The sequence below is a fragment of the Oncorhynchus keta genome, chromosome 34 (assembly GCF_023373465.1).
Source record: "Oncorhynchus keta strain PuntledgeMale-10-30-2019 chromosome 34, Oket_V2, whole genome shotgun sequence".
Lineage (NCBI taxonomy): Eukaryota > Metazoa > Chordata > Actinopteri > Salmoniformes > Salmonidae > Oncorhynchus > Oncorhynchus keta.
This window is the reverse complement of record NC_068454.1, coordinates 52,138,614-52,165,607: the sequence shown is the minus strand read 5'-3', so window position 1 is coordinate 52,165,607 and position 26,994 is coordinate 52,138,614. Positions and strand designations below refer to the sequence as shown.

The window sequence follows — 26,994 nt, the reverse complement described above, 5'->3', positions numbered from 1 at the left end:
CACGCTATCCCTTACTACTCCTGTTCTCTCCCACACAGACAATACACACATACAGTGTCTACTGACAAATATTTAAAACCGCTTTATGCTTTGTTTATTTTGTTGAATCACGGCCTATCTTTGAGATAACACAGCAACTTGGGAGTAGATCCATTTGCAGCTAAGTGCCCCCTCCCCACCCAAGTGGAAGCTGAACATAGTGAAGCACCCCGGACCCTGGACTCCCACCCCCTTCCCAGGATGCACTTCTCCAGCCAGGTCGTTGGGTTTATCCTCCATTGGTCTCGTCACACTGATGGACAGGGACAGTTGGGTTTCCTGGCTCCGAATCAAGGCCGGTACTCTGTCTGGGAGACAACGCTCTATTCAATAAGGGGGACCATTCCACAACGGAGAACGCAGAGTTGGGTTATTCAATACACTGCTGTCTCACATGCCCTACCCAAACAACTCTGTCGAAAGAGGGGGTGGTGTGTGTGTGTGTGTGTGTGTGTGTGTGTGTGTGTGTGTGTGTGTGTGTGTGTGTGTGTGTGTGTGTGTGTGTGTGTGTGTGTGTGTGTGTGTGTGTGTGTGTGTGTGTGTGTGTGTGTGTGTGTGTGTGTGTGTGTGTGTGTGTGTGTGTGTGTGTGTGTGTGTGTGTGTGTGTGTGTGTGAGAGAGAGAGAGAGAAACACACACTCATTCAGGTTGACATTTATTGTCATGTGTCTTGTCCTGGAGGCAGAACTGTGCGATTTCCCCTTAGATATGCCAGGCAAAGTCAAAATTGGCTATATTGTAAAAATGAATGAAAACAAAAATGTGCTTTTTGGTCTTAATTTAAGGTTAGAGTTAGGCATTAGGGTTAGCAGTGTGGTAAGTTTAGGGTTAAGGGTTAGGTTGAGAACAGATTTTATGCCTTTGTGGCTGCGCCAAGTAGTTACCACTCTGCAGAGCTGCCTCTAGAACAAGATTCATGACGAAAAACACTAACCTGCCGATTGCACACACACACACAAAAACTCTGGATTACAGAACTAAGGACTTCATGAACAAAAACATTGTCAGTCGTCTGTGTCCAGTGTTTCTGCAACCTGAAAAGACCATTATGAACAGAGAGCTGAAGCTTTAGTTTTGATTTTATGCGATCAAGATAGAGTACTATGACCCTGATGCTTGAAACAGCAAACATCAGCTTTAGAAGGACTAAAACTGTAATTGGGTTCTCAGAGAGAAAAAGGGGACTCTCAGAATGATGAACAATGCCAGATCCTCCATTTGCTTTTGTAAGCCATAGTTTATCCACATAATGATGTTATCAGATCCTCTGTGTGTGTGTGTGTGTGTGGGGGGTGACCTGCAACACAACCTCTGTGACTGTCTATTTATTATTTAATACATAATATTTCTATATGTTCAGGATAATAAAAAAAAATTAACTTCTATGCCACCAATCCACATGAAATAAATTGCCTCTGAGATTCAATATGTATAGTATAGTACATCCCAGCTTGACTACATCCCAGCTTGACTAACCCTATGCCAGGTTTTACAATATATACAGTTGAAGTCGGAAGTTTACATACACCTTAGCCAAATACATTTAAACTCTGTTTTTCACAATTCCTGACATTTAATCCTAGTAAAAATTCCTGGTGTTAGGTTAGTTAGGATCACCACTTTATTTTAAGAATGTGAAATGTCAGAATAATAGTAGAGAGAATGATTTATTTCAGCTTTTATTTCTTTCATCACATTCCCAGTGGGTCTGAAGTTTGCATACACTCAATTCGTATTTGGTAGCATTGCCTTTAAATAGTTTAACTTGGGTCAAATGTTTCAGGTAGCCTCCCACAAGCTTCCCACAATAAGTTTGGTGAATTGTAGCCCATTCCTCCTGACAGGTTTGTAGGCCTTCTTGCTCACACACTTTTTTTCAGTTCTGCCCATACATTTTCTGTGGGATTGAAGTCAGGGCTTTGTGATGGCAACTCCAATACCTTGACTTTGTTGTCCTTAAGCCATTTTGCCACAACTTTGGAAGTATGCTTGTGGTCATTGACCATTTGCAAGACCCATATGCGACCAAGCTTTAACTGTCTTTAGTTGTTGCTTCAATATATCCACATAATTTTCCTCCCTCACGATGCCATCTATTTTGTGAAGAGCACCAGTCGCTCCTGCAGCAAATCACCCCCACAACATGATGCTGCCACCCCTGTGCTTCACGGTTGGGATAGTGTTCTTCGGCTTGCAAACATCCCCCTTTTTCCTCCAAACATAACAATGGTCATTATGGCCAAACAGTTCTATTTTTGTTTCATCAGACCAGAGGATAATTCTCCAAAAAGTACGATCTTTGTCCCCATGTGCAGTTGCAGACCGCAGTCTGGCTTTTTTATGGTGGTTTTGGAGCAGGGACTTCTTCCTTGATGAGCGGTCTTTCAGGTTATGTCAATATAGGACTTGTTTTACTGTGGATATAGATACTTTTGTACCTGTTTCCTCCAGGTCCTTTGCTGTTGTTTCTGGATTGATTTAGCATTTTTTGCACCAAAGTATGTTCATCTCTAGGAGACAGAACGCGTCTCCTTCCTGAGCGGTATGACGGCTGTGTGGTCCCATGGTGTTTATACTTGTGTACTATTGTTTGAACAGATGAACGTGGTACCTTCAGGCGTTTGGAAATTGCTCCCAAGGATGAACCAGACTTGTGGAGGTCTACAATTTTTTTCTGAGGTCTTGGCTGATTTCTTTATATTTTCAAAGAGGCGCTGCATTTGAAGGTAGGCCTTGAAATACATCCACAGGTACACCTCCAATTGACTCAAATGATGTCAATTAGGCTATCAGAAGCTTCTAAAGCCATGACATAATTTTCTGGAATTTTCCAAGCTGTTTTAAGGCACAGTCAACTTAGTGTATGTAAACCTCTGACCCACTGGAATTGTGATACAGTGAATTATAAGTGAAATAATCTGTCTGTAAACAATTTTTAAAAAAATGACTTGTGTCATGCGCAAAGTAGATGTCCTAACCGTCTTGCCAAAGCTATAGTTTGTTCTCAAGAAAATTGTGGACTGATTGAAAAATAGTGTTAATGACTCCAACCCAAGTGCATGTAAACTTACGATTTCAACTGTACATATACAGTATGTATATATATCATCCTTTATTTAAGCATGAAGTCATGCTGAGACCACTGTCTATTTCACATATTAGCCCTGCATGAACACATCAATAAACAACAATTACATTATACACACTGTATCTGTACAAGGACTTTTGGAGATCATTCCACATGAGAAGTGCAAAAACTAAAAGCACATTGACCTATCTCACTTGAGTCCAGGTCTGGTAACTTAAATGTTTGAAGGTTAACAATGAGGTTTAGGAGGAAGGAGGAAGTTTATGCAAGAGGGCTTTATAGACAAAAAGTCTTCAACACGTACTGTTGCTACAGTATGGACCCCACTCTATCAAACACTAGGTTATGCCCCCAGTCTAATATATTGCCCCCCCAGTATAAGCTCCACAGAAAGTTCAGCCCTAACCATGTATTTGACCCTCCATTTACACTCCTTAGATAGGACTTACCATGTCTAGTGGGAGAGAGGGGGCCCCGGGGACATGAGACTGACTGGGAGCTCCGAGGGAACACGAGGCGTGAGAAATTATGCATGGTCCTGCTATTCCTCAAGCAGGGCCAGTGACAGCTCGATTACGGGCGGCAATACAAACCATTAAGTGCTATTAATCTTACAGGCTGGCGACGAGTCATTTTGGGCCATTCATTTCGCTGGGCCGGGGTGTGAGTCATTATGTGTCATTACTCTCCTACCCGCTGGGCGCTGGGTTAGGGGGGCAGGCAGGACAGGGGGGCAAGTGGGGGTGAGGGCTCCGCCTGTGGGACCCCAAGCTGAGCGGGCAGGTCTACCAGGTCAGCTGGTTGGCACTGGTTCTGAAATATGTATGGAGAACTCATGAATAACAGCCAAGCCAAAGAAGCCCTTTTTGGGGGTAATTGTTTCCTTACACTGTCAACGTGTCACAGGGGTTAATCGGACGACTGTGGCTCCCCGTTCAGTCTTAGTCCCAGTCTCTCTAGACTCTCTTTCTGCTCTTTTTCTCTCTCTGGTTTTTTTTCTCTGACTCTCTCTCACTATCTCTTTTTGCTTTCTCTTTCTCTCTCCACTCTCTCTATCTTTCTCGACCAGTGTGCTATAACTTTCAATCACCCATTTTTTCCCCAATGCGCACTCAGAGAAAGGTTTAGGGCCATGTCAACGTGCATAAAGCCAAGGCATTAAACTGACTATGTGGCAAAGTGGGGTGGTGACCTCAATGAAACCGTAAAGCTATTTCATGGTTGTAGGGTGGGAGTTGAGGGAACTCATTCGACCTCACACCTGGACAAGGACCCTCTATATAAGGCCTTATGGTGGAAATATAGTAGACCTCTCCACCCCTTGCCCCCCTAAGCGTGTGTGTGTGTGTGTGTGTGTGTGTGTGTGTGTGTGTGTGTGTGTGTGTGTGTGTGTGTGTGTGTGTGTGTGTGTGTGTGTGTGTGTGTGTGTGTGTGTGTGTGTGTGTGTGTGTGTGTGTGTGTGTGTGTGTGTGTGTGTGTGTGTGTGTGTGTCCAGCCCATAAAAGTATGGGAAAGTCCCAGTGCTGCTATGTGTCTGTGTAAAACATAATACTGTCTGCAGGACTATGCCTGAGTCCTCCGCCACTACAGCGGCAGATGTTTTATTTAGAATCCAAAAACACTGGCAAGGTAATTTGCTTAAAGGAGGGGAAACAGAGCAGAGAGTGCTGTTGCGGTGTGACGACCATGCCAGAGCACGCGAGGGACAGAGAGAGCGAGAGACCAGCCTTGTAGAGTTTCCATTCCTCAGCTCTGTCATGATATTTCCTCTATCCAACATCAGCTCTTTCTCACACTCCTGTTTTTCACTGTCTCTCTTTCTCTCTCTCTCTCTCTCTCTCTCTCTCTCTCTCTCTCTCTCTCTCTCTCTCTCTCTCTCTCTCTCTCTCTCTCTCTCTCTCTCTCTCTCTCTCTCTCTCTCTCTCACAAACACTGTTAATCTCTGTCACAATCTCCCTCCTATCGCTTTGCTCTATGTCTATCTAGCCTTGTCTCTGTCAAGCACTCTAATTCTCTCAATTTCTCATCCATTTCATTCCCTCTTTCATTGTCTGACTGACTGTTGGCTATAGGACCAGGTGGTGTTTCCTCCTCTCGTCTCCCTCCACCCTCTTTTTTCTCCCCTCCTCCCTCCGTCTCAACAGGGGGTGCAGGTTGACCCTGCTCATTTAAGTGTGCCTCATGGTGGGGGTGGGGGGGTCTAGGAAAATGGGCAAGTCACTCACACACAATCACCAACACATATACTGTAACTCACTAACACACTTACCTACACTATTGAGATGTTTCAAAGGGTAAAACATGGTTGTTATTCATTTACTAGTGAGTAATACCACAGTGAGTGTCATATACTGTAAATGTGTGTATGTGTGTCTGTGTGTGTGCATGCATGTGTGTGTGCGTGCCATATTGTTCTAAGCAGAGCTCTGGTCTAGTGCGCTGTACCAGGGAAGAGTTAAACTCCACACTGGTTGCTGTGGACGTCTTGGCAGCCTCCCGATAATGACAATCCCAGATCGCTATTATCAGAGGTAATATGGATGCCCAGTGCAGCCCGCTCCTCTACACCCCACTCCTCTACACCCCACACACCTCTCCCTTCTCTGTCGCCAATGGGAATCCAGCTCACTTTCAACAGCTATCCACGTTGAATTATTATTGTTTATTGTGGTAAATGGGATTTTACACGCACCACTCTAATATTACATGGTGGTCACTCAACCAATATGGAATGGCTGTTACTCAATCCGCATGTTCTCATCCCCGACCTCCACAAACACAGACGTGCACACAGAGACGTACACACACACGAACAATCACCCACACACATATACAAACGCACATACGCACATGCACACACACCCATGCATACAACATGCACGCACACACACACACACACATACGCACACACACATAGCCCTGGGCTACGCTTCTATGCGTGGCCCACCCGCACCACACACCAGGAGTTTCCCTTACACACTCACCCTGGGAGAGAACGTGGAGCTAAAGTCTTCAGCAGACCCCGGTTCTCAACCCAACTCAACAACAGGCTAGAATCCACAACAGCAAATCACTCCAACAATGAATGCAGCTGTCTACCGGGTCTACTCTGTGAGTATTTGGATGTGGGTGTTATGTAAAAGTGTGTGTGCCCATTTTATACAGGTATAAATGTAAATGTAAACGAATGAAGATGGCGAGGGAGTGAGTCAGGGAGTGATTGAGTGACTGAATGACTGACTGACTAAATGTGTGACTGTGTTCTTACATACTGTATAATGTATGTGTGTGGGGGGGGGGTTCAGTAGCTTGGTTTAGAGCTTTGTTTAGAGAAAGGCAGGCAGAGTGTGTGTGTGTGTGTGTGTGTGTGTGTGTGTGTGTGTGTGTGTGTGTGTGTGTGTGTGTGTGTGTGTGTGTGTGTGTGTGTGTGTGTGTGTGTGTGTGTGTGTGCGCAGGCCGGGGCCGGAGGGATTGAATGTCCGGGGTTCCAGGGGTCCCTTCCTGCCTCTCTCTATCGTGATATCTCCAAGACGCTTGTCAAACTCAAGGGGAAGGGAGACAGAGGGGGAAAAAACACTTTGTACTTGGATTCTGTGTGCTACTTCAATCTGCCTCCTTTTGTGCCTCTTTCTGTCTGCTCACAAAGAGAGTTGCTAATCCGGAGCTCAAAGGAGAGCTGGCTTTTCCTGTGTAATTACAGACGCAACACAACACTCTGTCTGCCAGGCAATTGCAGCTGCCACACGGGAGAGATGGAGGGAGAGGGAGAGAGAGAAAGTAAGGGGGAAAGGGGGAAAAGAGGTTGAAACTGAGTAATATTGAGTTCAGTCAAATTGCTATCAAAGGAATGTCTTGGCCACACACACACATGAACCCACACGCACGCATGCACACGCACACACACACAATCATTGTGGGGACTTAAAATTGACTAGGTACTTGCAAGCTGACATTCTGTGAATGAATGGTTAGTCCAGGGAGGATCATTAGCTACCTTTTGATACCCATTCTCAACTGGATCCACCTTGACAGGGTCAGAACTGCATTCTGAAATCTCTATGAATTCTGAATATTGTGGTTTGCTTACAGCCAGGAAATGTAGATGGCCCGTTTCTATCAGTGAGATGCTTGTATTTGCGTGTAGGGAGGAAATTCTCGATTTATATGACACATATATTTCAATAGCATATTAATGGACATATACAGTGAAAGAGCAGCAGGTGAAATGTCCCTTTAAGGTTAGGGTTAGGATTAACGTGAGGTTTAGGGTTAGAGGTTAGGGAAAATGGGATTTTGAATGGCAATCAATTTTAAGTTAATGACAGCAAGACACAGACCATGTTTATGCCCAGCTCCAGTATATTTATTTGCTCATCATGGAGTCATGGAAAGATTTAGCAAAGGTTCCTGGTGCTGAGCTCGATGTTTAATGCCGCTGCAGATGTTGATGGAATCGGACTCTGTGAATAGAACACATAGGCCAGTCACGTTAGCCTCTGCGGTAGTTAGTTAGCTAGCTTAACGGTTAGATATGTTCTGGTAGTCTGTAGCTAATGAGTCCAAGGTCAGCTGCTATTGCCCAACACAAAACGAGGTTCACGCTGCCATGAAGATTCAGCCAACACAACATCCATATTCAGTTAGACTGATGTTGTAGTATAATATATAATGCCTAGTATACTCACAATAGCATTGTGGTATAGATATTGCTAGCTATTGTACATAAAGTGTCTTCGGAAAGTATTCAGACCCCTTGACTTTTTCCACATTTTGTTAAATTACAGCATTATTCTAAAATTGATTATATTATTTTTTCCCTCATCAATATACACACATTACCCCATAACAACATAGCAAAAACAGGTTTTTAGAAAGGTTTGCTCATTTATAAAATGTACAACAAAAAAAACTGAAATATAACATTTACATAAGTATTCAGACACTTTACTCTGTACTTTGTTGAAGCACTTTTGGCAGTGATTACAGCCTAGAGTATTCTTGGGTATGACACTACAAGCTTGGCACACCTGTATTTAGGGAGTTTCTTCTCTGCAGATTCTCTCAAGCTCAGTCAGATTGGACGGGGAGTGTTGCTACACAGCTATTTTCAGGTCTCTCTTAGAGATGTTCGATCAGGTTCAAGTCCGGGCTCTGGCTAGGCCACTCAAGGACATTCAGAGACTTGGGTGTGTGCTTAGGGTCGTTGTCCTTTTGGAAGATGCAGGTTTTCTCCAGCTGTTCTCTCATTTTCCCTCGATCCTGACTAGTCTCCCAGCCCCTGCCACTGCTAGAAAACCTTTTTCAGGTCTTACCATACATGTTCAAATAGATGAAAGTGAAAAGTGAAAGCTGAGAAAGTGAAAAGTGTAACAGCCCCTCAGGAACTTTCACAGACTTCTTGGTGAGCACCTACAGTGCTCATTGCCTTGGGTTTTATGTTGTGTCCTGCTGATAGGTGAATCCTTCTCCCAGTGTCTGGTGAAAACCAGACTGAACCAGGTTTTCCTCTTGGATTTTGCCTGTGCTTAGCTCCATTTAGTTTGTTTTTTATCCTCAAAACCTCCCCAGTCCTTAACGATTAGAAGCATACCCATAACATGATGCAACCACCACTATGCTTGAAAATATGGAGCGGGGTACTCAGTAATGTGTTGGATTGGATTTGCCCCAAACATAATACTTTGTATTCAGGACAAAAAGTGAATTGCTTTGCCACATTATTTGCAGTATTGCTTTAGTGTGTTGTAGCAAACAGGATGCATGTTTCGGAAATATATTTCATCTGTACAGCCTTCCTTCTTTTAACTGTCAATTAGGTTAATATTATGGAGTGACAGCAATGTTGTTGATCCATCCTCATCCATTCTCCTATGACAGCAATTAAGCACTGTAAAGTCTTAAAGTTTTAAAGTTGCCATTGTCCTCATGGTGAAATCCCTGAGCGGTTTCCATCCTCTTTGGCAACTGAGTTAGGAAGGACTCCTGTATTTCGGTGTTGTCACATCTTCTACCGAAGGTAACTCCTCTCCCTGTTCAGGCGGCGCTCGGCGTCGCCGGTTTACTAGCCGCTTCTCAGAAATCCCTGCTCTCCTGCGCCTGACTCCTACACCTCTCACCGAGACGCACCTTATCACAGAATCCTGCACCAATAAATGATGCAGTCAGCAGGAGCAGACGCACTCCCAGGGTCCATGGAGGAGCGAGTGCAACACCACACGGCAGTGTTACACCAGCTGGGGACCGCCATGGATCAGGTGATAGCGATGATGGAGAGATGGGAGAGAGGTGGCCTTCCCACACCTTTATCAGCCACACCCCAACCAGTACCACTACCCTCTCCTTCATTGCCTGAGCACAGTGGTATTCGAATCGCTCTCCCGAGGGAGTACGATGGGACGGTGGCCGGGTGCCATGGACCTATACCTGGCGACCGTTCGTCCGGCTCCTTCGGGGGTGAAAGCGTGAGAACGCCCTCATCTCCTGCCTCTCAGGTAAAGCCCTGTAGTGGGCCAACGCGGTATGGAACAACCCTGACTCGGCGAAGGACTACTACCCAGAGTTCACCCGCTGCTTTCGGGCCGTGTTCGATCACCCACCTGCGGGTCGAGCGGCAGGTGAACGGCTGTTCTATCTGAGGCATCTTGCTCTAGAGTTCCGGACCTTGGCCGCTGGCGCGGGATGGAACGACAGGGCCTTGATCGATCACTATAGGTGTAGTTTGTGTGAGGACGTCCGTAGGGAGCTGGCCTGTAAGAGACACCACGCTCTCCTTGGACCAGTTGATCGACATGTCCATTTGGTTGGACAACTTGCTGGCGACTCGCGGACGTCCAGATCGGGCTCTGTCAGTTCCATCCCCCAGCTCCACCACTCCAACACCCATGGAGCTAGGAGGTGCTGCAGCGAGGGCGACCAGAGGAGGGGGCCTTTCCTGTGCCATCTGTGGTCGCAGAGGGCACACTGTTGACAGGTGCTGGGGGGGTCCTCCAGGGAGTCGAGACGCCAGGCCGAGCACTGCCCGGACACCTCAGGTGAGTCGGCACCAGGCTCACCCAGAGCCCCCTGTTGGTCACATGTATGTATGGTTGTTTTTCCTGAATTTTCCAGTCTTTCCCGGCATAAGGCGCTAGTAGATTCAGGTGCGGCGGGGAATTTTATTGACCGCGGTTTAGCGCACAGGTTAGGGATTCCACTTGTTCAGCTTGACAAACCCTTCCCAGTGCACGCCTTAGATAGCCGACCATTAGGGTCAGGGCCAGTCAGGGAGGCCACAGCTCCACTGGGTATGGTCACGCAGGAGGGTCATGAGGAGAGAATTAGTCTCTTCCTCATTGATTCTCCTGTGTTTCCGGTGGTTTTGGGGATCCCCTGGTTGGCCCGGCACAACCCCAGGATTTCGTGGCAACAGAGGGCTCTACAGGGGTGGTCGGAGGAGTGCTCAGGCAGGTGTGTAGGAGTTTCCATCGGTGCTACAATGGTGGAGAGTCCAGACCAAGTCTCCACTGTGCTCATTCCCTCAGAATATGCCAATTTGGCTATCGCCTTCTGTAAAAAGGAGGCGACCCAATTACCACCTCATCGACGAGGGGATTGTGCGATAAATCTCCTGGTAGGCGCTGCACTTCCCAGGAGTCACGTGTATCCCCTGTCACAGGAGGAGACGGTGGCTATGGAGACATACATATCTGAATCTCTGGGGCAGGGGTTCATTCGGCCCTCCATCTCAAATGCCTCCTCGAGTTTCTTTTTTGTGAAGAAGAAGGAGGGAGGTCTGCGTCCGTGCATTGACTATAGAAGTCGAAATTCCATCACGGTGGGGTATAGTTACCCACTACCTCTCATTGCCACGGCGATTGAGTCATTTCACGGAGCACGGCTTTTCACAAAACTGGATCTCAGGAGTGCATATAACTTTTAGTACAACATCCGGCCATTATGAGTACCTGGTCGTGCCGTAGGGGTTGAAGAATGCTCCAGCAGTCTTCCAATCTTTTGTAGACGAGATTTTCAGGAACCTGCACGGTCAGGGTGTGGTGGTTTACATCGATGATATTCTGGTCTATTCCGCTACACGCCCCGCACATGTGTCTCTGGTACGCAAGGTACTTGGGCAACTGTTGGAGCATGACCTGTACGTCAAGGCTGAGAAATGCTTGTTCTTCCAACAGGCCATTTCCACATTGGGGTTGGTGATGGAGGGTGACCGCATTGCAGCCGTGCGTAATTGGCCGACTCCAACCACCGTAAAGGAGGTGCAGCGCTTCTTAGGGTTTGCCAACTACTACCGGAGGTTTATCCGGGGTTTTGGGCAGGTGCCTGCTCCCATTACGTCACTGCTGAAGGGGGGGCCGGCGCTTCTGGGATGGTCGGCTGAGGCGGACAGGGTTTTTGGTCGCTCTTTTTACCTCAGTTCCCGTGCTGGCGCATCCGGACCCCTCTTTGGAATTCATAGTGGAGGTGGACGCATCCGAGGCTGGGGTTGGAGCCGGGTATGCCCAGCGCTCGGGTACGCCACCGATGCTCCACCCCGTGCTTTCTTTTCTCGGAAGCTCAGTCCGGCGGAGCGAAACTATGACTTGACTTCTTGACCGATCTGCCACCATCACAGGGCAACACCACGATCCTGGTCGTTGTGGATCGGTTTTCTAAGTCCTGTTGTCTCCTCCCTTTGCCCGGTCTCCCTACAGCCCTACAGACGGCGGAGGCCCTGTTTACTCGCGTCTTCCGGCACTACGGGGTGCCTGAGGATATTCTTTCTGATCGGGGTCCCCAGTTCACGTCCAGGGTGTGGAAGGCGTTCATGGAACCTTTGGGGTCTCGGTCAGCGTTACCTCTGGGTTTCACCCCGAGAGTAATGGGCAGGTGGAAAGAGTGAACCACTCCTCTACGAACCTGTCGCCCTTCCAATGTGTGTTGGGCTATCAGCCGGTCCTGGTACCATAGCATCAGAGCCAGACCGAGGCTCCTGTGGTAGACGATTGGGTGAGACGCTCAAGGGAAACCTGGGAGGCCGCCCACGGGTACCTTAAACGGGCCGAAGGGCGGCAGAAGGCCAGTGCCGACCACCACCGCAGCGAGGTGTACACACCGGGGGACCGGGTCTGGCTCTCGACCCCGAAACCTGCCCCTCCACCTGCCCTGCCAGAAGCTGGGTCCATGGTTTGTGGGGCTATTCAAAGTCCTGAGGAGAATAAACAAGGTGTGTATAGGTTACAGCTCTGCCCTTATTACCGTATTAACCCCTCGTTTGATGTGTCTCTCCTCAGGCCGGTGGTGGCTGGTCCGCTTCAAGAAATGAGGTGCCTCCTCGGGGGGGCGCCGGCGTATGCAGTTCGGTCCATACTCGACTCGAGGCGTCGGGTGGGGGGTCTTCAGTACCTCGTGGACTGGGAGGGGTACGGTCCGGAGGAGAGATGCTGGGTGCTGTTGGAGGACACCCTGTGCCTCGTCGTCCTCGAGGCCGGCGTCGTCGCGCTGTGGGAGCCGGGCGTCAAGAGGGGGGGTACTGTTACGACTTCTACCGAAGGTAACTCCTCTCCCTGTTCGGGCGGCGCTCGGCGTCGCCGGTTCACTAGCCGCCACCGATCCCTTTTTCCTTTTCTGGTTGTTTTGTCTGTGTTCCTTTTCACACCTGGTTTCAATTGCGTTTATTTCTGTGTGTATATAGGGCACCTGTTGCCTGCAGGATTAAGCTTGTGTGTATTTGCGTTCAATGATCTATGATGTTTATTGTTTTCGCTATTACGTACGTGTAGTTAAGTTTCGGAACTGAGTTTGTTCCTCCGTGCGTTTGGCACGAGTTTCTGTATTATCTTCACTATTTAGGCACTTGTATGTAGTGTCGAAACTGTGGTTGCTCCTCCATGTATTGGCATGAGTTTCTGTTCCTTCGAGAGCGTAGTTTTGGATTTTCATCTGTGCCAATTTTGTATTGGTAGACTATGCATATATATATATATATATATATATATATATATATATATATATATATATATATATATATATATTAAACATGCTTCTCAGAAATCCCTGCTCTCCTGCGCCTGATTCCTCCACCTCTCACCGAGACGCACCTTATCACAGGTGTATTCATACACAATCGAAAGTAATAACTTCACAATGCTCAAAAGGATATTCAACGTCTGCTTTTTCTTAACCCATCTACCAATAGGTGCCCTTTGTGAGGCATTGGAAAATCTCCCTGGTCTTTGTGGTTGAATCTATGTTTGAAATTCACTGCTCGACTTAGGGACCTTACAGATAATTGTATGTGTGGGGTGCAGAGTTGAGGTAGTCATTAAAAAATCATGTTAAACACTATTAGTCCATACAACTTATGTGACAAAGCAATTTTGCACTCTTGAACTTATTTAGGCTCTCCATAAAAAAGGGGTTTAATACTTATTGACTCGATACATTTCAGATGGTCGGCTCCTCTCCTTGTTCAGGCGGCGTTCGGCGGTCGACGTCACCGGCTTTCTAGCCATCGCCGCTCCATTTTTCATGTATCCATTTGTTTTATCTTGTTCCCTGCACACCTGGTTTTCACTCCCCATATGTATCCATATGTATTTATTCCTCTGTTCCCCATCATGTCTTTGTGTAAGATTGTTTGTGTTACGTGTTTTTTGGAATTGTGGATATTGTTACACGCATTTGTTTTTGTCTATGTTCCGTGTTTGGGCACATTACTTTGTGTTGTCATTTTGAACCGGAATAAAGTGTTCACTACTGTTCACTACACTCTGCTCTCCTGCACCTGACTTCGCCTCTAATACACACTCCTAACACAGATTTTCATTTTTTATTAATTTGTAAAAATTGTGAAAAACATAATTCCACTTTGACATGATGGAGTATTCTGTTTAGGCCAGTGAAAAAACATCTACATGTATTCAATTTTAAATTCAGGCTGTAACACAACAATAAAAAGTCAAGGTGTGAGTATACATTTTGAAGGTGCTGTAGCTACTATCTTACTGCTAAAAAAGTTGGTTTATCATTTCAACTTGTATTTCTTGGCAAGTAAACATATTTCAATAAAACAGTAGCAAATAAATATAAATAGATTGTATTCAGATAATGCTAATTTGCTCAGGAGACCTAGGTGAGTTTACACAGCGGTATGCAGGAAAAGTTATGGCAAACCCACTGGCTCCAGATCATCTACAAGTCTCTGCTAGGTAAATCCCCGCCTGGTCTCAGCTCACTGGTCACCATAGCAGCACCCACCTGTAGCACGCGCTCCAACAGGTTTATCTCACTGGTCACCCCCAAAGCCAATTCTTCCTTTGGCTGCCTTTCCTTCCAGTTCTCTGCTGACAATGACTGGAACGAACTGCAAAAATCACTGAAGCTGGATATTCGTATCTCCCTCACTAGCTTTAAGCACCAGCTGTCAGAGCAGCTCACAGATCACTGCACCTGTACATAGCCCATCCAACTACCTCATCCCCATACTGTATTTATTTATTTATCCTGCTCCTTTGCACCCCAGTATCTCTACTTGCACATTCATCTTCTGCACATCTACCATTCCAGTGTTTGATTGCTATATTGTAATTACTTTGCCACCATGGCCTCCCTTATCCTACCTCATTTGCACATGCTGTATATATAGACTTTTTCTACTGTATTATTGACTGTATGTTTGTTCATTCCATGTGTAACTCTGTGTTGTTGTGTGTGTCGAACTGCTTTGCATATGGTGTGTTTGGTGGGTGCAGTGAGGTGTTCGGAGTCACTTTGATACAACAGGAGATTTCACATCTTATTTGTATCCAACATACTGTCCATTGCGTGAGGGATGTATGGCCCCAACAGGCAAGGGGATTCAGTGTCCTGTGCCTAGCTTCTCCCCACATACAACTAACTGCAAAAAGAATCCGTAGGCCATCAAACGGTATTGCCTGTACGAGAATGACAATTAAACGCTACTAGACTTTCCTACTGTTGCAGCACAATGAATGGTATTACACATATCACAGACACACGTTAGCAATCTAGCTACAACACACAGGTATAGTTACTCAAAGACTAATATGTGTCATAAAACCAAAGACTCTTACATTACTCTTCGTCGTCGTCGTCATCATCGTCATCATCATCAAAACATTTCTCCAGTTTTGCTAATAAGAATCTCCTAATAAGATGCACTGAGGGTATCTAGGCTTGCTAATAACGTTAGCTAGCTATCTAGCTATAACATTAGGCTACAGTATATTTTGGGTATAGAAAACAATTCTTCCTAGCTCAACTTGGCTAGCTTGCCTTGTAGTGGTACTAGCAAGCCCCGTTACGGCCGACTCGGTCACGAAATCACACTGCACTGGAGAACAATGCCTTGTGTGAAAAGAGAGATTATAGTGCTAGCTAGCTACTGACAGCAAAACAACTTACTCATTTGTCATTTAACCTCCTGGTCAAGCTGGTCTAGGCTGCTGCCGCCAGTTGATCTTGGAGGTTCTGAAGAACGTCTCCAACACACCTCTATCTATATCTGCATCGAAACATTGATGGTCTGTCACAGACGCACGATCCATGGGGTCTGTGACCCTCTCCAGTAAGAACTGTCCGCCCCGTTTGAAAATTCTGCCATTTTATAGCTGTCAGGCTGCATGTTGTGGCAGATAGGAACATCGTTGAGACAAGTCCAATGGCTCTATTGAACAAGAACAACCATATTTACGCACTGCTAGTGTGATTGTGTAATCGTTGACACACAATCGGCCTCCATAATTGCTACAAAAACATGACTCCATTCAATTTGCGATCATACTGCTATGGTGGATAATTATGTATGAAACACCTCTCATCACTAATAATTATGTAGGTAGACTAGACTGAAAAAAAAACCCCATTCCAAATAGTTTTGTTTAGCGGTGAGGTTTCCGTTTAACCCCTAACCCACGAGGGAAAATGTCCCTTGTTTTACTATCCTTGTGGGGACTTTTGGGGATTTCCAGTACCCATACCCGGCCAGGTCGCAATTGTAAATGAGAACTTGTTCTCAACTGGCCTACCTGGTTAAATCAAGGTGAAATAAGAAAATAAATAAAAAATTAGGGTAGCAATACACGCACACATGCGCGCGCACGAACACGTGTAAGCACGCATGCGCACACACAAACTGTCAACAGACATACATTTTCTGACAAGTAGCCTGAGATTTTCTCTGTGATAATCAGGGCCTGTGCATTGCTTCATGCTGATGTCACCGTTCAGAGTGCCTCTCTCTGATTTCATATTATTGTGTGCCGCCAGCTGCGGCTGAATCACCAAATCGCTTTACTCCCTCAGGAGGAGGAGCCCTTTCACCCCAAAACCCCTCACTCTGATCTGCTGGATACTCTCAGGCTTTCACTCTGTGTGTGTGCATGATTGCCAAGGAGGGAGAACACTTCTGAGGTATTGCAGACATCTAAAAGTGTGTGGTGTGTGCAGTATGGGTGTTTACAGTATAGGTGTGTGCAGTATGGGTGTGTGTGTAAGAGAGACAAATAATGCATGTGTGTATACGCGTGTGTGCGAAAGATTGAATGTGTACGTGTATGTGCATATGCATGCGTGTGTGTTTAGAGCAGAAAAGTGTGCATGTGCGTGTGTACGTTTGTGTATGTGTGTGTCAGCGGGGGGGGGAAGCTGAGAAGCAGATAAGACATTAAACGGTGTCGCAGAATTAAATGTGAAATCTCCAGCATTCCCACTATGTTTACAAACCCTGAGAGAGAGACTGGACACAGTAAGACGCGATGTGGAGAATCAAAGAAGAAAATGACAACCCAGTTACTCTGCTGTTCACTGCTCGTCCTGCCACCACAGCTGGTCAATGTCTAAAGCCCAAGAGCACTATACTCACTGAGCTGTGTGTTAGTGTTTCTCAGTTGAATCCCATAGCCCTGCACCTGTCAACCATTGGTAATCTTGTGCCGTTGTTCATCATGTTTATGACTGCCTATAACAGATGTCATAATGTCTTATGTAGCTATTATAAAGACTTTATGAATGCATACATATGGGAAGATGCATTAAAGTGTTCCCAACCCTAACAGGTTAGAAGTTCTTAGCTACTGTAGGTCTGGCAATGATCGAAATGCTATCTACTACTTTAGAAGAAAAATGATTATTTCTAATGGTTTCAAAGTTTTAATGTTACTTGCACAAGTAACCCAACTATGCAATAATCAATAACAATGTATTACTAGAAAAAAAAACACGAGAAATAAGAATAAGAAATATGAAATACACAATAAAGTAAGTAAGCATACTAAACTCAGCAAAAAAAGAAACATCCTCTGTGTTTATTTTCAGCAAATTTAGCATGTGTAAATATTTGTATGAACATAACAAGATTCAACAACTGAGACAAAAACTGAACAATTTCCACAGACATGTGACTAACAGAAATTTAATAATGTGTCCCTGAACAAAGGGGGGTCAAAATCAAAAGTACCAGTCAGTATCTGGTGTGGCCACCAGCTGCATTAAGTACTGCAGTGCATCTCCTCTTCATGGACTGCACCAGATTTGCCAGTTCTTGCTGTGAGATGTTAACCCACTCTTCCACCAAGCACCCGCATGTTCCCAGACATTTCTGGGGGAATGGCCCTAGCCCTCACCCTCCGATCCAACAGGTCCCAGACGTGCTCAATGGGATTGAGATCCGGGCTCTTCACTGGCCATGGCAGAACACTGAAATTCCTGTCTTGCAGGAAATCACTCACAGAATGAGCAGTATGGCTGGTGGCATTGTCATGCTGGAGGGTCATGTCAGGATGAGCCTGCAGGAAGTGTACCACATGAGGAAGGAGGATGTCTTCCCTGTAAGCACAGCGTTGAGATTACCTGCAATGACAACAAGCTCAGTCCGATAATGCTGTGACACACCGCCCCAGACCATGACGCACCCTCCACCTACAAATCGATCCAGAGTACAGGCCTCGGTGTAACGCTCATTCCTTCGACGATAAACGCGAATCCAACCATCACCCCTGGTGAGACAAAACTGCGACTCGTCAGTGAAGAGCACTTTTTGCTTTTTGAACACTCCTGTGTTCCAATGGCACGTTATGTTAGCAAATCCAAGTTTATAATTTAAAAGGCTAATTGATCATCTCAGACTGGCCAATGAAAATAAAACATTAAGGTATGGCAAAAGAACACAGACACTGGACAGAGGAAATCTGCCTAGAAGTTCAGCATCCCGGAGTCGCCTCTTCACTGTTGACGTTGAGACTGGTGTTTTGTGGGTACTATTTAATGAAGCTGCCAGTTGAGGACTTGTGAGGTGACAGTTTTTCTCAAACTAGACACTCTAATGTACTTGTCCTCTTGCTCAGTTGTGCACCGGGGCCTCCCACTCCTCTTTCTATTCGGGTTAGAGACAGTTTGCGCTGTTCTGTGAAGGGAGTAATACACAGCGTTGTACGAGATATTCTGTTTCTTGGCAATTTTAAAGCAATATCAGTGGGTTTTGTGACAAGGAACCATCTGATGCAATGAATGATGGAGGGGAGTTTGCCTTTTTGCCCAAAATTTCAGTTAAGGTGCTCCAAAGCTTTTTACTATCATTCTTTATGTAATTTATCTTTGTTTCATAGTGTATTCCTCTTATCTAGGTGGGTGAGAGCACCGTGGAGAGCTATTGAAATTGCGTCATCTATGGATCTGTTGGGGTGTATGCAAATTGAAGTGGGTCTAGGGTGGCTGGGATGGTGGAGTTAATGCAGAAGTGAGTGCTACAGGGTGGTAGTCATTGTGGAATGAAACCATAGAGTTCTTAAGAACAGGGATGACTGTGATCATCTTAAAACGTGTGGAGATTACAGACAAGGAGAGGTTTAAAATTACTGTGAATATATATGCCTCCCAGCTGTTCTGCGCATATGCCTCCCAGCTGGAACACGCCCTGGAATACTGCCGGGGTCCGCGGCCATGCGGGTGTTGACCTGATTAAAGACCTTTCTCACGTCGTCCTTGGAGAGCGAGATCACCCAGTCCTCTGGGTCGGTGACGGCCCTCACACCCGGCTCGATGTTGTGGTTTTCAAAGCGTGAATAAAATGCATTGAGAACGATGTGTTGAACATTGCAGTCGTATCCAACTTGATCATTTGAGAATAGAACTGTCCCCCCCCATTGGTTCAGGCTCAGATGATGCCAGAGTCTCGTTGGGTCCAGCAGAGATGTTGAGAAATGTTTTATGAGGGGCCAGATGTCTTTAGAGTGGAGCCAGGCACTAGGTTGGTCTAAATGGTGTGTGCGTGTGTGTCTTCCTGAGTTACCACACAGAAAGTCCAGCTCTGCCTAGGACCACACTGTCTTTATTTATCTCGGCGGTTACTTAGATATCTGCCATGTCATATTTCTACCTGGGCAGCCTGCCTGTCTCCCTTTCACTCTCAAGGTGAGAAGCGTCATACCAGAACGGACTGACTCAAACCTCCCACGTCCTATTAATACTCCTTCCATCTCTCTTTCCTTTCCTGCACCCTATCTGTGCACACACTCCCTCTTTTCTCCTCATCTGCAGACTCCCTTTCGTTCCCTTCTGAGTCCATCTCTGGTAGTTACCCTTCTGGAGAGTTATTCAATTCTGACAGACACTGTAAATGTACATTCGTGGAGTACTAACAACGTGCCATTCTAGCTTACCTCCGTAGCTTTTCACAGTAAGAAATAGAGAGAGATGCATTAGGTGCTTGTGTTGGAGATGTAAATGACAGCCCACTCATGCAGCATAAGAAAATCATACGGTTATTGTTTTGCTCAATAGGAGTGGCAAATTAATCTGTTTTTGAAACTTCTCTCTCAACATCTTTCTCAAGGTTTGATAACATTTATGTAATATCCTGCTTTGATTAACACAGATTAACAGCAAAAAGGAAAGGCGAATTGTGTTATTCCCTTGTAATTTAAATAATTTATTTACCACTAGAGTACAACAACAATAATGTGTTACAATACATCATAGTGGGTCAACAACAACAAAAACATAATCATCATAAACAACAACAACGAAAAATAATAGCTCTATCATGACAATATTGGTGCCTCGCTCCTCTTCCTGGTGTTCCAGGAAGTCCTCTGGCGCGGGTGCACAAAGGGGGGTGGGGTTAGGGGCGGGGTAGTATCACCTACACTTCCTGCGCTAAGTCACATCATCAACACTCCTCATTTAATAAGGGGGAAGTAACGACTATTAAAAAATAAAGAAATAAAAAAACAGAATCAAAATAGCGTCAGTGCAATTCTTTGTATCCAACAATTTTTATTCCACAAAAGGACAAAAACCTTTGACTGAATAATGGCTTTACACTATGAGGGAGGCGGGCGAGACAAAGCTTTTCGGATGCAAATGAGCAGATACAATGCTGGTGTCCATAACAACTACTGCACACCTGTAAATATGACCTTTTGACCTCTGACCTAAAGTAATCTCAGACCTAATGGAATGGTCTCAAAGGTACATGGATAATCTCTGAACCAGGTCACATCTACTGTCCATTCTCACCTATTGTAATCCCTTCTCTCTAATTGTCACGACAACACTAGTATACCTCCCTAACTAACATACTTCCACATTCCCATACCACTGCATCATATAGACAACGACAACCCGGTTCTACTCAGAACAATCCAACATATCCACACAAATCTTAAACGTGTGTTTATGATGACATACCTTGTGTCGTTGATGGAATCACTGTTGGGCTTCCTAAAGCATTCAAGATTCAATGCACAAGGTAAACAGAGTTCAACATTACTTTGGGACACTTTTCTTGTTTAGTTGTTTTGTTATCAAAATGTCAGGACTGTTCATTCCAGCAGAGTTTGAATATGTTGCCTGCTGCAGTGTTTAGGATGGGTGTGTGTGTGTTTTTTTTATGAGTATGCCTGTGTGAGGATGAGTCTGTGTTGAAAAGGTAGGCATGCCAGGTGTGCTTATTTTCTTTTGTTCTCTGTCTCTCTCTTACAGTCTCCTAGCCTCTTTCTGCCTAAAGTGGCTGTTACAGCACATATAAACAGCATATGGGATGCGATTATAACATTACTATGTTATAACATATTAGTAAACTGACATTGGGAAGTGGATTCATCCACCACTTCTCGAGAGAGTTGAAAACGTGTTGGGGGCTAACCATAAAACACTGGATATTAAATAGGCAATACAATTATCAAAAATCTAAACAAAATATAAAATTACAATAGTTTCAAAAGGATGCAAAACGAGACAAACAAAATCAAGGAGATGGCTTGCTTTGAATGTTGAAACCGGGGGGTCCTCTTTGTTTCTCAGACGTATTATTTCACATATAGACACGTATACTTTTTTCCAGTGTTTGCCGTACTCTTGTGTCTTTGTGTGACAAGTGTGTGAGGTGAGGCATGTTAACATGGCCTTTCTAAACACAAAAACACAGGCATACCTGTACAAAAGCCACAGCTGCGTGTGTGTGTGTGTGTGTGTGTGTGTGTGTGTGTGTGTGTGTGTGTGTGTGTGTGTGTGTGTGTGTGTGTGTGTGTGTGTGTGTGTGTGTGTGTGTGTGTGTGTGTGTGTGTGTGTGTGTGTGTGTGTGTGTGTGTGTGTGCGCATGGATGTTTCGGGAGACATGTTTTCTGTACCTAGATCTGCTCAGCAACTTTTCCACTTGTGCTTGTAGGAGATCAAATATGTCTGTACAATAGTGCAGGAGACTAATAGTGTGACTGACTGTGTGAATGTACAGTATGTGTTTGTTGATGAATGTGTGTATGTGTATATGTACAGTATGTATATTTATATGTGTGGGTGGGTGGGTGCATACACGCGTGTGTGCATGTGTGTGTGACTGAATGTGTGTGTGTGTGTGTGTGTGTGTGTGTGTGTGTGTGTGTGTGTGTGTGTGTGTGTGTGTGTGTGTGTGTGTGTGTGTGTGACTGAATATGCACAGTTCCTAGCTGCACTTGCAGGACTTGACGATCATGTTGGAGAGCTGCTCTATCTTGGGGGTCTTGCCGATGTAGTAGAGGATGGTGAGAGGTTCCAGATCCTGAGACACACAGCAGGGCGATGCTGACGCCTCTGGGTTGATGGTGTTGTACAGGCCTAGCACCTGAAGCGAAGAATCACACACAGAGGTATGAGTATGAGGCTTGATGTTGACAAAGCCAGTGGTCTTTGACCAGTGCTGCTTTGAAACTATGAACAAACTAAAAAGAGGAATAAGACGATCTACAGAAGAACTCCACTGCACAATGCTGCCACAATGACCACTACTCCACACTACTACTCTCACCACTTCTCTACTACCACTCTGACCTCTGCTGGCTCTAAACCAATCCCTTTGGATTATTTAACCTTTGACCCTTGACTTCTCACCTTGGAATGCTGGGTGTCAGCGCTCCATAGATAGGGACAGGCCCCGGCGCAGAAATTAGCATTGTAGCCCTTGGGCTCATGGATCCACCTCCAGCCCAGATCTTTCTTGAAGTCGATGTAGAGCGACCGCAAGCAGCAGTTATCCTGGACATTTCTGTGCGTAGGAAGACAGAGAGAGTTAGGAGTGAGGGATGGATACGGTTCTGTGGGAGCCACGTGTGTGTGTGTGTGTGTGTGTGTGTGTGTGTGTGTGTGTGTGTGTGTGTGTGTGTGTGTGTGTGTGTGTGTGTGTGTGTGTGTGTGTGTGTGTGTGTGTGTGTGTGTGTGTGTGTGTGTGTGTGTGTGTGTGTGTAAGAGAGAGTGAATACATGCATAGCTGTGAGCAGAGAGAGTTCTGCAATAAGAACAACTGCCAAGCCAAGTGTGTGTGTGTGTGTCACTGAGAGGGTGAGCTGCTGACAGAGAAGGTAACAATTTACTCGGTGTGTACAGTATCTATTAGCTGTGAGTGTGCATGCTTGTGTATGTGTGTTGAGTTCCCGCCAGCAGAGTGGTGTCGAAGTCAGGTGAGGATCAGTGGGGTCAGTAGGGGTCATTATGGGTCAGTACCTGGAGCAGAAGGCAGCATCCAGGGCTCGTTTGGAGCGGTGGCTCTTGTGCTGGGACTCTAGGCGGTAGGAGGGCAGCAGCATCATGAGCAGGTGTGGAGCCTGGGCGCTGTGGCGCCGCTTCCGATACACCTTCAGGTCTCCGCTGTGGTGGAAGCTGTCATCTATACCTGTCAATCACACACATACATATCATCAAAATCCATCATGTTCATACAATGTCAAATCAAGTTAGGGGAAATCAAGTGTGACATTTTAAAGTGGAAATGACACTTTTTGCATTTCCTGCTGTGCAGAGTGATCAAATTAAGATGTGTACCAGTGAATCACACAAACTGCATATCTGCTACTTACTGCACTTCTTATTTACACTTGCCAAACACATTGCTGCAGAAGTATTCATGTCAGTTAGCTACATATGAAGGAAAGTAAAATACAATGTACTTATCTCTCAATGTACAGATATTCTATCTTTATTTGATCACTCTGTTGTCGCAGAAAATGTTCCTGCACTGCAGGAAATGCAAACGGTAGTGTTCAAGGCTTCTAAAGTTTTTAATTTCCACTTAAACATTTCAGACTTGATTTTCTCGAATGAAAAATGTATCATCCCGTTCAAAAAAATTCCATAATAATTCACATTTCCTTTAACTGCAGGTTTCTTCCCCTGCCGTGAGAAACTAGTCGAATTAAGACAGCATCTGTATGCCTGTAGAGTAACACACATATACTGTCCAATACATACCTGCAAAGCGGGTTTCCAGCTCCTCACTCTTATTGGGGATAATGTAGTTGTTTGAGGGCACAAACGTACAGCACGGACAGTGCAAGCTGATCTTGAATCCACTGTTTCTGTCTGGGGGGAAAAATAGACAGGATTGTTAATATACAACAGGCCAATTAGATTTCCGCATCATGTATGATCAGTGATTCAGCTGTAGTATAGGAGGTCAAAACCTCTGCGTCCTACCTCTATGAAGCAACCATTCACTGACTGCCTCTGTCACGTCAAAAGACAGCCACTCCCCCTCCGTGCGCGTGCGCACCACCTTGCTGTCAATGTAGCGCTGCGTCGGGGACGCCAGGTCCTTGTGACTCAAAATCTGTGGAAACAACATGTGTCCTATGTATGAGAACAATCTGGAGGGAAATTCTGGCAAGAGTCCCAGAAGTCGCTCCTGGTTCAGTTACTCGGGTCTAGTAGTGGTCCCCCCATTCTCCAAGACTGCTCTCTCCCTGATCGATTGAGCAGGTCTAGGAGGAGCTGAGCTGGGCCGGAAACAGATGCCGGACAGAGCGTTGTTATTCTGCTGTCCTTCATAACCATGTATTTATGTTGGCCATGCTCTCCTTAATGTGAGAAACACTGCTTCTCTACTCCACCACTGTCTGCTACACCACTGTGATCTACTGCTGCTACAGGGAAGCCTAACGAGAGAGGGAGGGAGAAGAGGCAGAGAGAGATAGAGTGAGAGAAAAAGGAAAGAGAGGTTGAGACGAGTCAAAATCTCTGAAAAGTAAGCTTACAGAGACTGGGGCCAATTGATTACAAACCCTTGAGATGAGAGACCGACAAGGGGGCCCATCTACCTGGATGGTCACTTACTTCAACATATATAAGTCCTAGCTATCTTTCCTCTAGGCCCTGGCGAGTGAACCATCTCAGGGCCCGATCACTCCTCAACAGTCATGGCAAAGGGAGAACCTTCCTAGTAGTTAATGTATAGTAACACTGTTTCTCTGAGACACACATCATCGTGTATCGACTCAATTCCACTCTGTATCTGAATGTGTGTGGAACTACACACGTCCCTGTAATGTTTTGGGTGTCCAGTTCATGTAGAGCACGACTTAAATGTATTACTGAATGTTATCAGTTCATCTCCTTGGAGAAACTCTCCCTGGTTGCACCGGCTCTATCTGTCCTCCCTCACACGCTTTCAACCGCCTGTGTTGGCGTGAGAAAGTCCTCCATGTTGAGCTGTGTTTAGGTCACCTGTCATTCCCCTGGCTGGACATAAACACCACCACGCCCTGGGAATGGGCTGGTGCCGACGGTCCTACACCGTGTGGAGGCAGGAGACGCTGGGCCGGAGCGCAGCCCCCGGAGACTCAGCACTGGCTCTAAATCACCGCTCTGCATTCCACACTCCTCTCTCCACTCACAAATACTCCACTCACATTTCTAACAGGCCCACACTGGACTTCATAATGTGTGTGTGTGTGTGTGTGCACGCATGTACACTCAAGTATGGCATATACTCATTTAGTGGTAAGCATTTAGTCATCTATTTCATACTGGTCTCAAGTGGTAAAACTTAAAAAACAAAAGTAGTATATTTGTGGAATTCACCATATTATCATTCATCCTGTGTCAGGTGTGCTAATAGTGCTAATTGTTTTTATTTGTCAAATGGCAGCCAAGCATCGATGATCATGTGACTCAGCTCCAATGCATGCATTTTTAGCCACAAACATGTAGAGTTTGTTGCGTATATTTGTATCCTCTGGAAAGTTGAATAATTAGGGTCCCTCTATAATTGTCTTTCCCTTCTTTATACTCGATAAGACCCTCAATGTTTATTGGAAAGGAGCATCAAGCTCATCACATTGCACTTTCACAAACCTGTGTTCATCAAGTTCATCATCATTTATTTAATCTGTAACCTAATGACTCCGGTTCTATTTTGTGGGTTTTTCTTCTGAACTGGGGCCATGATTGAGAGGGCATATGTATTGTGCAGCTCCAGGTGAAATTCTTGGACCTGCGCTAGACAGACGAAAGCATTTGCCAAGAATGTTTTCATTAATCAAGAACGAAAGTCGGAGGTTTGAAGATGATCAGACACCGTCGTAGTTCCGACCATAAACGATGCCAACTTGTGATCCGGCGGCGTTATTCCCATGACACGCCGGGCAGCGTCCGGGAAACCAAAGTCTTTGGGTTCCGGGGGGAGTATGGTTGCAAAGCTGAAACTTAAGGAATTGACGGAAGGGAACCACCAGGAGCCTGCAGCTTAATTTGACTCAACACGGAAACCTCACCCGGCAGGGACACAGAAAGTATTGACAGATTGATAGCTCTTTCTCGATTCTGTGGGTGGTGGTGCATGGCTGTTCTTAGTTGGTGGAGCGATTTGTCTGGTTCATTCTGATAACGAACGAGACTCCGGCATGCTAACTAGTTATGCGGCCCCGAGCGGTCGACGTCCAACTCCTTCGAGGAACAAGTGACGTTCAGCCACACGAGATTGAGCAATAACAGGTCTGTGATGCCCTTAGATGTCCGGGGCTGCACGCGCGCCACACTCAGCGGATCAGCGTGTGTCTCCCCTTCGCCGAGAGGCGTGGGTAACCCGCTGAACCCCACTCGTGATATGGATTGGGGATTGCAATTATTTCCCATGAACAAGGAATTCCCAGCGTGGGTCATAAACTCGGGTTGATTAAGTCCCTGCCCTTTGTACACACCGCCCGTCGCTACTATCGATTGGATGGTTTAGTGAGGTCCTCGGATCAGCCCCGCTGAGGTCGGTCACGGCCCTGGTGGAGTGCCGAGAAGACGATCAAAAAAATAGTTTTCCGTAGGTGAACCTGCGGAAGGATCATTAACGGATTGCCAGCCGCAGGCGTGGGGCTGTGCTCCAAGAACAAAACTGCTGTGGGTTGGGTAGGGTGCTCACGCCCCCTGGCTCTCCCTTCCCTCGGCATGGGGCTCTTGACCTGGAGGGTGGCTTTGGCCCCAGCCTGAGCCCGGTTCCCCGCATCTCCATGTCGCCTGGGTTGCACCCGACCGTCTCCATCCCCCCTTTCCCCATTAGGCACGGCCACATGGCGCACCTCGGTCACGTCCGAATGGGATTGGGGTTTGCCGGTGAACCGGGTCTTCATGACTCAGTCT

The 26,994-nt window shown here is 46.0% G+C and overlaps 1 protein-coding gene across 1 annotated transcript in view; it reads right to left on the bottom strand.

The window, feature by feature from the left end:
* Window positions 1-20,018: 20,018 nt before the first annotated feature.
* Window positions 20,019-26,994, bottom strand: part of LOC118367254 (transforming growth factor beta-2 proprotein-like) — a 33,441-nt gene continuing 26,465 nt past the window's right edge. The window contains exons 3-7 of the mRNA XM_035750513.2: window positions 24,064-24,196; window positions 23,839-23,949; window positions 23,095-23,263; window positions 22,486-22,639; window positions 20,019-22,219 (exon numbers count right to left, since the gene is read on the bottom strand). Coding sequence (XP_035606406.2) covers window positions 22,061-22,219; window positions 22,486-22,639; window positions 23,095-23,263; window positions 23,839-23,949; window positions 24,064-24,196 — 726 coding nt within the window. The 3' untranslated portion in view covers window positions 20,019-22,060. The remainder of the gene's footprint in view (window positions 22,220-22,485; window positions 22,640-23,094; window positions 23,264-23,838; window positions 23,950-24,063; window positions 24,197-26,994) is intronic.